At 37.3% G+C, this 12,230-nt stretch overlaps 1 protein-coding gene across 1 annotated transcript in view; it reads left to right on the top strand.

Annotated features, from left to right (window-relative positions):
* Positions 1-1,128: 1,128 nt before the first annotated feature.
* LOC139980324 (cyclic nucleotide-gated channel cone photoreceptor subunit alpha-like) overlaps positions 1,129-12,230 on the top strand; it is a 38,440-nt gene continuing 27,338 nt past the window's right edge. The window contains exons 1-3 of the mRNA XM_071991915.1: positions 1,129-1,435; positions 6,019-6,648; positions 11,435-11,565. Coding sequence (XP_071848016.1) covers positions 6,367-6,648; positions 11,435-11,565 — 413 coding nt within the window. The 5' untranslated portion in view covers positions 1,129-1,435; positions 6,019-6,366. The remainder of the gene's footprint in view (positions 1,436-6,018; positions 6,649-11,434; positions 11,566-12,230) is intronic.

Below are 12,230 nucleotides of genomic sequence, written 5' to 3' on the forward strand. Positions count from 1 at the left end.
TTCGACGTCTTATCTGAAGTGTTCTACATTTAATTTCGAAAAAGTAATATTTTACCGTTAAAATGCGACGTTTTATCGCTATCGAAATTGTGACGGGCCTAGTAGTAGGCGTCACAGTTGACGTTGTATCTCGGATATTTTAGCGATGTATCTCACATTTACCACATTTTGTCTCGAAAGTATGATGTTTTATCTCGTAATTTTTACATAATAAATCGACTTTTCAACGGATTATGTGATAAACATGCATTGTCCATTTGTTCATATTGCAGCATCTAAGGCCCTTGAGCTAGGAGATTGGGTTATAGGTAATTCGAGACATTTATCGCGCAAAAGTGCAAACAGCCCCCCCCCTCGCCCTACCCCACCCCAGTGGTCAAACCTTAGTAACGATATGCTTCATATATCAATGTGGATGAAAAGTGCAGTTTGAAATATTTGGCAAGTATACACAATAGTAGGCAACACAACCCTCTCAATTAGATGAAAGTGGCATCATTTGCAGGTCAACATACGGGTTTTTACAGCTTCTGCATAACTGTCGGGTCACCGTACTGTGCCAGAATCACTTTGGTCTTACAGCAAAAAACAGTTAACTTTGCAAGAAATATCCATTTTGGACTGGAACTGACATAATTATGGACTCGCCTGGACTCGGACTCAAGCCAACGTCCAGAGTACTCCGACCGCAAAGCACTCCTAGCACACTGTGGTCCTAGACGCGACTATTACTGCAGTTCCTGAGGCTTGTTTAAATTGACAAGCAGTTCAAACAAAGAGCGATTTCCTTTATTTGATAGGCTTGTCGTATTTAATTCATTTCACTCGTCTACTCTCTAACACTTCCAAGTGAATATTGTCATTTCACTACGGTTGCTATCTTAATTGTGTCATGTCATATGTTTTCTACTCTACGATTAAACCAGACACATATTTAAATGAAAATATAGAGCCTATCATGTAAATTGCACCCTGACGATAATGTTGTTGTGTTGTACCCAACACTATGCCTCCCGTTTCAGTCAATACTGCTTACCGTGCCTGGTTACCAATCTATCTATCATTCAGTACAGGTAATAAAAACGTTTCTGTTGTCATTACCACTATTTCAGTCATGTCAACAATTAATCAATGAAACTTTGCTAGGCAACCACACCTTTCGCTGTTCAGTATAAACGGCTGAAAATAAGAGTCCACACTCATAATATTACGCCTAAATTCCCAAAGGATTTAATATTATGTTGATGCATATGTGACTCGGGGATTGCATAGTTTCAGTGTAGGCCTTAAATCTATAGCAACAAACGCGTTATCGTGAATAAGTCAGCGGATATTTGCTCTTCGAAATTATTCGCGAAAGACTGCTCTCATATGCTTTTCTTTTCGTTTCTGAGATTTGTTTACAGTTTGTCTTCATGAGTAGCTGGGACTGACGGTAAGGAAAAAGTCGTTTAATAGTTTATTATGCTTGATTTTGAATGTTTGTAATAAATAAGATATTGTTACGTGAAGCAGTGATTAAATAAGAAGTGCACTCTGTCGTAGATCTAGTGACGAATATGATATTTACCATAAACATCTGTATGTAGCCCTAACAGTAGTGTGAGGGAGCGGTAAGTTTACTAATAACAAACTACATATATGCTTATCATGCAGCAGGTAGCTCATTGAATGCAAGCTGAAAACATAGCAAACCTGCAGTCTGTATAGCTGAAATTGTTTCTTTTGAAGACTCTTTATCTGCGCAGTGTTGTGAGTTGCATTTGATGTTTGAATAATCGTTATACAATATGTAGACGTTTGTATTACTATCAGCTAGCATATTGCGTTGTTGAGTGTGCTTCATACACATTTACCAAGAAACATAACTTAAGTTTTAAGCATTATATAGGATCGGTTTTTCAATGGATGCCTGCATTCACACTAATAGAGCCCTGGTATAAAAAAAAAAACTGGGAGTCGCGATCCATCTTAGAGTCGCCAAACATTTTATGAGGGTCACACCCAAAAAGTGGAAAGAAATATTTGCCGATATTTGTGGGGAAAGAAAGTGTAAACAAAAAGTACATCAAAAGTTGCAAAGTATCACACCATTTGTCAAATAATTACCCTTGCTGATATAAAAAAAAAAAATCTCAAAGGGGAGGGAAAACCTTCCGCCAGATAACAACATCCGCTACCGGAGGGTCGCCAAGAGGATGAAGGTGAAAGGAGAAACTTTTGAATACCTGGGCCGAAGAGCATCATTTGCACGGGAACAGTTAATATGTAAATGTACGGAACGAACAAAAATGACTTCACTAATGTAATCAGCAAAACTCGCAGAAAGAGTAATGAATAAGAAACGTTGGTAATTGGTAATCGTGCACAGTAATGCCTACATTGGAATTGTGAACACAAACTCGGTTTGTGGAACTGATGGTCAAGGGATTAAGAAATCGCTTATTAAATGTCTGAAATGGTTATTTCCATTTCTCTTGGAGTAGTAGCTCATAATACAACATTACATTACTCGGTTAGAATAATGTTAAGGTACCATCCAAAGCAAATTGCAGCATTAGGTTTCATCAAATAGCTAATATTGTTCTTTATGCTTATAGACTGGCTTAATTGCATGCATATTTAGGACTCAAAGAGCAAACTTATAGTTATCCGCTACCAAAAGGTAAGTAATGGAATACGAGGAATTGGCCCAAGGTGGTGTGGCAGTCTCGAAGACATGGGTATCTGGACCATATACTAGAAGTGTTCGACGTTCGGTCCGCTTATATCATCTGGTCAAGGTGACCCCCGGACTCCAACTTGATTGCAACTAAACGTATATTTTTCAACCTATGTAACACTGGGCCTTTAGTATATATAGCTAGACGAATTGAGTTCAAATTTGAGAAAATGATTAACCTTTTAAATGTCCTTTTATTTTGGGGTTTTGATGTTGATTATTTAGATCAATAAATTCATAAGGATGCATTAGTAAGTTGATATTATTCTCACGAAATCATTCGTACATTTTTTCAGACTTGTCAATCAATTGAATAATAACAGATTAAACAGTACACTATACACTATCGTGTAGTTGATTTCCGCTTGACAAGTTGGTAGGTTACGTATAAAGATATACTATGCAAGTTTACCGCTCTGGTCACACTTATTTCTTATTCTGTTGTACCGTTACTTTACTATAAGCTATGCAACCATGTTAAAATCTTATGTGAAATAATTTCACATGTTTATCAGCAGCTTTTTAGCCCTTTTTCACTACATGTTTACTCTTTACCATATGGGAGAGTGGTTGACAAGGTTGAAATGAGAACGTTCCCTCAAAGTCTATCGACTTGACCGATACACAGTATACATGTCTACCATTGAGTTTCGCGTGGTTCACTACACTTTACTGCAGGAGTACAGATATATTGAGTGGTTTGTTGTGAAATGGGACAATTATAGTGTAGTCATACCCAGGTGATAACAGATCACTTTTCACCCGAAGAAGACCAGTTTATTTCTACTAATTTGTTGGACAGACAGAGACTAATTGGCTGACAGATATGTCCTGCAGAATGATCTAATTAAGCCCAGAATACAGACAAATATTTAGTAACAGTTTCATATTTAACCCGTGCGACAGTCACAAACATTATTTAAAACAATACAAGAGCAATGGGAATTAATGCATCACATAGACAAATTCAAATTGTGCCCGCTTTGCCTATTATAGCTTTCATTTCGCAATGCTCTACGTCGTAGATAGCAAGAAAATAAACAGCCACTACAAACGAACTAGACAATCTACTAATAATTGTCGGAGTACTTGAGATGTAGTTGATATTACTAATATAATCGATTTCTTACAGCGAAAAGGACACATTGCGAACAACTCTTTTAATACTCGGTTTCCACGACAACACTCGAGCTTAATTCATGGCTCGAAAATCTATAACCATTTAGATAACGTTGATTCCTTACTCAATGCTCGACACATTGCAGCAAATGAAATCTTTGCATTGCATTTACAGAAGAACTGGTAACCTAGCAGTATGCACAGCACCAATCACTAAGCGCTGATCTCAAATGCAGTGGTCTCCATGGAAACGTGTTCTCTGATTTAATTTGGATCGTGATGCAAATAAAGTTGTCGTGTTGCATTGCGAAAATACCGGAATCCAAGAACTATAATGGAGTAGTATTTGCGTCACATCTGCATAGAGTTATAGAGCCCCACGGAGAGATAGGAGCAGTACACGTTTACTTAACGTCTTTCTTTGTTCTGTGAAACCTTAAAATCCTCTTTTAATCGAACGTCCGCGGCCTAACAGTTGATGAATACTCATGCAACTGTTCACGTGGTGTTTAAGTCATTTTACGTCAAAGATTAATTTCAAAAAAGAAAACACGATGAAAAAAAAAAAAGATTCTATCTTTCAAAGTGGTATATAAAGTTGTAAAATTAAAATCACTTTATACATTGGGGTGGGAAAATTTGCAATAGGCGTAATCTTCACTGCGGGCGACAGAGACAGAAACTGTGTAAGTGTGGGGAGTGGGAGGGATGGAGGGGAACATAGGGGTGTTCAGGAATACTCCCAATAAGGAAACGAATGTATAAGGCAGTGGGGGGGGGGGGGAATAGCAACTAACATTGGACAACACATGTGGTTGCTAGAACTGTTAGCGGGAAAGAGGTATGCAGTGATTTCATAGAATATGTATAATATATCTCAGAGATTTCGAGCCGCTAACGCGGGTTGATTCCATCATTACTAGCTCGGATTGGAAAGAGTTGGCAGCTTAGACATTTTTGTTTATAAACACTAAGAATTAAGAAATTATCGCTAACTGTTCCAATACTTTGCTGAAAGATTTTTGTTCATGTCATTGTATACCACCCCCCCCCCCCCCCCCCAGAAAAAAAAGTATATTTGATACTACGAATTAACACGCACCGGATTGAGACTTGCAGACAAGATACATATAACAACATTCAAGATCAGACTGGGTCTCGGCGTGACATTCCCCGTGCAAACTATTTTGCCCCCCCCCTTATTTGTGCCGCTCTGTTAGGTGTTCAAAATCGCCAGGAGTTATCGGACACAAACGTTGGACGCCTATTTAAATTGCTGGTGCCCCAGCCCCCTCCTCCACTTAATTCCCAACTCAAAATTTTGTCTTAGGGCCTGATAAAGATTGGTGTTTATATAATTAAAGTCATGCTCAGCAAACTCTCCAGGACTGTATGGTGCCACTTAGCGAGGAAAAACAGCAAGAAAATGAGGGAATTCAAAAGATTATATATCACACTGTGAATTCAGCACGTTATGGTGTAACATACATGCTGATACAAGCAATTTTTCTCTTTTCCCTATTTTCTCGGGGGGGGGGGGGGGGGAGGGGAGTTCCGTTTAATAAAGTTATGGATTCCGCGTTCCCTTTTGAAGTTTATTTTGGTATAGGTAAGGATGCTTTCAATGCAATATGGTGCGATGTCTTTATTTAACATTTATTTTCATAATATGTCAATACGTCAGAAGACCTACTCTCATTTTCTTCTTGTTATTGAAAATGATGAAGCAATTTTCTGTGTACCCGATGAAAATATGCGACAAACTCATACAAGTCGGACGTCACCAGACAACATAATTAAAGGGCGACTAGACGTATGATGTTAGTCTTGATATTTTAGAGTCTAAGATAACAAGAAAACTCTGAGTGCGTGTAATGCTTCCGCCATTTTAACTTTCAATATTTGAACCTCTGGATTGCACCTTTAAAGCTAAATTGAAGATAACGTCGGCTCCTCAGTGTAGGCTCAAAGTTTATTGTTAATTCATTGTTATATAAACTGATTTTATCTGGAAGTATATGGAGGCAGCCACCCCCAGAAGTGTACGTGGTTGCCGCCCCTTTAGTGACTCTTCCAACAACATCGTCATTTGTGTCAATTCTGTCTGATCAGGGAGTTGTTATGGAACTCCCTGGTCTGATAACTCACGTTTGTCGTCTGCATTTTGTATCTTTCAGGTGATTCAAAGAGACCTGTGTTCAAAGCTTTGAGTTTATATCAATATGGAATCGAGCTAATCCCAGCCAGATGTCATTGCCATGGTTATTATGTGTGTATTTACAGTGCTTTAGAAGGAAATCGTCGCACCAATATAGGCTACTATTATACATAGAAGTGTTAACACGACTAATGAATCAATTGTGGAACATAGAAGAGATATTGCAGATCATTTGACTGTGATTAAATATATTTGTAAGCTACGGTCTGTGTATGACACTTATAGCCTATACATCAAGTACCGCAAAGGTAGAAATGCTGTATCTCTGCGGCTTTTATCGTTACCCTCGCTGACTCAGTCTAAACGTATGCAAGCTCTTATCACTAAAAGTATGACTGCCAAAATCGGTGATGGTCTTGCTCGGGCTGAGCAAGGACAAGCCACCGTTGTTGTTACACCTGTCAATGGATCTGCCAATGGGGGTGCCAATGGGGGTGCCTGTTCAGACCACGATGAAAGTGATGCTGCCCTAACAGATGTCGAAAATGATGACAAGAATCAGCAAGCAATCGAAAGTGAAGTAGGTGAAGCGGATGAAGAATACAACTCCAGAGGGAGGGCAATGGGGAGAATCGTTGGCACACTACAGGTAAGTTTTCACCTGTATGTGAATGTATATTCATCTAACTTAATATATAAATATAAATATATATATACATATAAATAAATATAAATATATATATATATATATATACATATAAATATATATAAATATATGTATATATATAAATATATACATATATATATATAAATATATAAATATATATATATATATATTTATATATATATATATACATATATATATATGTATATATATATGTATATATATATATATATACATATATATATATATATATATATATATATATATATATATATATATATATATATATATTCATACATATAATTTCTGTCACTTTGAGAAGTGTTTCAATTACTCAGAGGGCGCCGATGCATAGCGGACATCTGTATCATATCAATTTATATCGGTATATGTGGATTTAAATTGGTTCCAAAAACTTAGTAACTGAGAGATGTCGATTTAAAATGACCCGGTTCTAAATTAATTGATACTTATCAATTTAAACTCGCATAAGTCCATTCAGTTTAATATCGACAAATACCGATTTAAATATATGTATTGCCAAGGGCTGGGGCAGCCTCCTCCTCTTGCTGAAACATAGTCACTTTTGTCCTATTTTGTAAACACTTCCAGCCTGTATATATATATTACAACTCATTACAATTTCAATTATATATATATTTTTTATATGTACATATATATATCGAAATATCTATTGCTTCAGATGCACAGCTTGGATGAAATTCATACTTGGTATTTTGAGCTACCTTAGTGAGTACCTGAGTTTAAAGTCTAGAAAGCTTGTAAATACGATTAATTCAAGACTAATCTTGAATAAGCTGTAAACTTGGTGTACAAGAATCCTATATTTTACTTTGAAGGTCAAAATCTTATGAAGTCAACAGACCTTAAAATTGATACTTTTCATTGAACGCTGGGATGAGCTTCGTATTATACAGCCTATATGGATTCCCCCTTGTTGATTACAAAAATCGTATTGGTGTTTGTGGAGGTCAAAGGCCCTACAAGGTCAAGGTCTGAAAACTGGTATACGTAAACACGATATGTCAAAAGTTAATGCTTGCATAAACTGCATATATGGCATGCAGGTCCACCTTATTACATGACCTTGTAATACCAGTAACTCCAATGGTAAAGCTTGTCACCGTCCTTGGTATTCGAATCCTTCAAATTTACTCTTGATTATCCTTTTATATGTGCCAGTTGTCATTATTTACCAGTCTTGACTAAGTTCCAAAAGTACGAGGACAAATACCAAGTCCGTTTACAAATCGATGAGAGGCCTACAACTACAAGTATCGAGGACGAATTCATAGGTTTACGATACTTTAACGTCTGATTTATGTTATGTTATGTTACATAAATCTAACACGTTATTACGACACAGGCGATATTTCTCCTTCTAGAAAATACTTAACAACATCCAGGTTTTTTTTGTTCATCTTTTTTATTCGTGCGAGTCATAAACATATGTGAAGAAATTAGTTGCTGGCGGAAATTTACTCCGATAACAGTATACGTTGGGCTCACGAACTCAAGACTTTCAATATATAATACTGCTCAGGTTAATCATGCCGCGGAGCGTGAGATTCACGGTTTTGTTTGTACAAGCAATTAGAATTTGAACGATGATCCACCGAAAATAACTTAGGATGCCTAGGGTGACGGTGATGAATTGCCCATTGGCTGTATGTATATGGAACCAACTACACAAAGCCTAATGAATCAGACTTATCAGAGGTATTAAGCAGGAATAATGGCGAATGGCTCGATGGCGAATGGCTCGACTTTATTTATTCCGTCAACACAAGCAGCATCTGTGTAAGCTGCTTCCATTTAATCAACTTTCATCTCTTTCGCACGACAGCAGTAATAAAGGCAGCATCATGTACTACGTGTCCTGATCTGCGGCAGTGTGACGTATATTGTACATGCATGCAGATGACGCTTACAAATATCTTGCACGAGAGGGGGAGGGAGACAGATTGTCTGTGTGTGGGGGGGGGGGGGGCAGGGGGTGTTCACAGTAGATATAGGGTGTGTGCGTGTTAAAACGACTCCGTCATATGTATCAATTACTCCTTAAAGCATCAACCTAAGTAACGGACATTCTAGCTTTCAGTGCTTCCAAGTCATGTTGCTATTGCAAATATTAGGCCTAGCTTCCAAGATGGCGTGACCACCACTTAGGCTACTAGATCGATTCAGTTCGCAAGAGAATAAAAGGCGTCCTGAAACTCGTGAACAAATTTGAAATCTCCTCCGTTAGTCTTGAAAAGTTTTACCCACAGTAAGAATTATAAGACGTTTCCTCTGCAGTCTAACGATCAACTTGTTAAGAAAAAGAAAAACCTGATGTTGATCTAACGAAACAGGAAAAGAGCTGCCGGTAAACGCCCTCGGCTGGGGCGGACTTGGTCTTAAAACCGGCCCGTGCATTTTTCACCTAGATCGGCCCATTATTCATTGATATGTTACATACATAGTGATCGCCGTCGTGGGAGGGGTCTAAGGGGAGGGGGTGTTTTTTTTTAAGTTAAGGAGTGCCTAGATGTAAAATGGGGTGCGGTATTTCTCAGTGTTGTAGGTTACTATAATCTTTGAAAAAAGACCCAAAAGTAACTTTCCAGGAGCAACACTTGATTAAACTGAGAAAAGTTAAAAACGTTAAAAAAAATAGACACAAATATATGTTTTAGACTGGATATTATTTAGTTTTTCATGCATTTTGTGACAACATGCTCAAATGAATATATATATATATATAAATATAAATAAATATATATATATATAAATATATATATAAATATTTATATATATATATAAATATATATATATAAATATATAGATAAATATATAGATAAATATAGATACTGTATGTATACACTGTATGCTATTAAACATCACAAGGTTCGTCGCGTCGTGATCTGGTGATATGATTTATGCCAAAAGCAATAGGCCTATATCGCCTTCCATACAAATTTGTCCTTTAATTTACTTCCATATCCTTGTATTTGGTTCATATAATTTCGGTGACAATATTATAGGTTTCATTCAAAGATGTTCTCGCTCAAACTCACGGACAAAAGGCTGTCAATTATTTATAGCAATTGTGAAAAGTAATAACTGCGTCTGTTTTCTTCTTGTCTGAGCATTTCAAGTCGATGTATAGAGGAAAGTAAAATGCATCACTTAGACAAATTTAAGAATTACTATAGCTACTCTGCGTGAGTTGTTCATCCTATAATTATATTGGAAACTGGACTACTAACAATGATAAGTTATTTGAGAAAGCATTGAGAACAGTCCACACTGAGAAACTTCACCGCGACTGTGGTATATAGTTAATGTAACCATTCACAGACACCGTTAGCACACTATTCATTCGACATGGCACGTAAACGTGTGTTTACAAGAGTGCAGTTCTCCAGCAGTTATGACATCCGATTTATTCACGATATGATTGGAAGAAACCATTCTTAGCTTATAGCAGACTTTGTAGAGGGGTTTAACCAATTGTGTGTTTATGAGACTAAAATATTTGAATTCGTTACGTCTGGGATATAGATCTTTCTAATATGGAGTCACACGTATACCAGCTGCTTGAAACCATGAGATTCAACTCGGTGTTGTTATCTTCCATGACACAAGTTATACGAAGTAGTACAATATGAGATGACAAGTTTCCAATCCATCGAGAATCCGTTTGACATTCAAAGAATATTACCAGGGTAAATATGTTTTATCCTGTAGAAGAGGGAGTTAATGCTAAGCATCTGGTGGGTCCTACATTGCCGTTTTCGACATTATCTTCATTTGACGTTTATATGTTTCGTACCAAGGTAAACATGAAGCAAGCAGGATAGTTGTCATAGCTTGACATCTACATAACTGGCTTCATGTTTACTTTGTACTCTATTTTTTTGTTCTTGAATTGTGAATTTTCCATCTGCCACTCAGGGGGCCGTAGAGCTCGTATAATACCAACGAACAGGGACCTTTCATACACTGAGTGATCTACTGTTGTAAACAGAATTTTGAAGAAAAAGTCTAAAGAAAAGTAAATACTTGTGTATCAATGACAACACATTGTTGGTGCATCCACGATGCTCATATATTCTTCCAGTTTTTGTCTGTCAATGAATAATCATCCCACAGTAAAGTGTTTGGAAGAATTGTTTAACTAGAGATGTTTCATCGTAATGATTTAGAGTTATGAGGCATCTCTGTTACAAGTACTAATTATATCAATTCCCAAACTTCACTCGTTTGTTAACAATGGCAGCATAACGCATGTAATTCAGAGTATAACCTACATAGAAAGGATCGAAATGTCAGGTCTTATTAACTTTATAATTTGACCTAATTAGACTTGTTGCTGTATATGAGCAGTGTCTTTTGTATATAATATATTCTTGGGTAACTTTTTAAAAGAGCCTAAACAGTGAATAGTTCACAGGATTTAAAGAATAGTATAACGGTAACCCGGTATTACTCAGCATGTAAGTTATATTGTATGAATCAGGCTTGGAATAACACAGTGGCAATTATGAATATTTACAAGAATTTGAGTGACATGAATAGCTTTGCTATTTCCTCTTGAAATTTGAATACCTGTTTGACAACCCTCTAAAACATAACCGCCCTCCCAGCCCCCCCCCCCCATGAAAAAAAAAGACAAAATCAAGTAGTGTATGATATTAGATTTCACCGCAGCTTTTTGATTTGTGCATATTTTTATTAATAATTCTTCTTTATTATTGTTCCACAGGTTATAAAAGGATGGGTAACAAACGCCCAGGAGCCCACACAGAGAGCGGATTCCTTCTTGGAGCGGTTTGCAATGGCCGGCCGACAGATAGATCAGGGTAATGCGGAAGGGTCATCAAGCCAAGGTCAAAGGTTAGATACCTCGATTACTAAACGTAGCTAAAGCAGATATACTTTGGAAATCTCTACATGCAATGTATTAGGATAAGATGATGATGTACTTTGTCGACAGCATTTGCCAAATCGCTACTACAAATGTTGTCCACACCATATACAGCTAATGTAACTGAAATGAAACATGGTGGGTAAGTGAGCATGATAAGTGGAGGGCGGGGTGGGGACAATTGGATAGATTTACGCCAACGTTACGTATATGTGCTTAGGATTGTTAGTACGTTTGTATGTTAGGGTGGGTGTGTGTATTTGTATGTGTGTTAATGGCGCTGTGGTGATTCTTTGCCTGGACCCTTAAGTTTTGCCCAGGACGAATGAAGGTACTAATTGGCATACTTTAGCGGGATTTGTAACTTTCGATGCGGTAAATTACGTCACAGTTGTCCATGCTGCTCGGAGCAGCTGAGCTGAGGCATGTGAGTGTAGATGGTAGTAAACTGAAATAGTAGTTTACTACTATCTGTAACCAGGGACGTCGTTAGAGGGGGTGTGGGGTGTCTCACCCCCCCCAATCTTGGTAAAACTGAAGATTGTTGGAAAATTTGAGTGCGACAGTCGGAATTTCGACTGTCGCACTATAATTTTTCTGACTGTCGCACTCTAATTTTTATATATTCTTGTAA

The sequence above is a fragment of the Apostichopus japonicus genome, chromosome 14 (assembly GCF_037975245.1).
Source record: "Apostichopus japonicus isolate 1M-3 chromosome 14, ASM3797524v1, whole genome shotgun sequence".
Lineage (NCBI taxonomy): Eukaryota > Metazoa > Echinodermata > Holothuroidea > Aspidochirotida > Stichopodidae > Apostichopus > Apostichopus japonicus.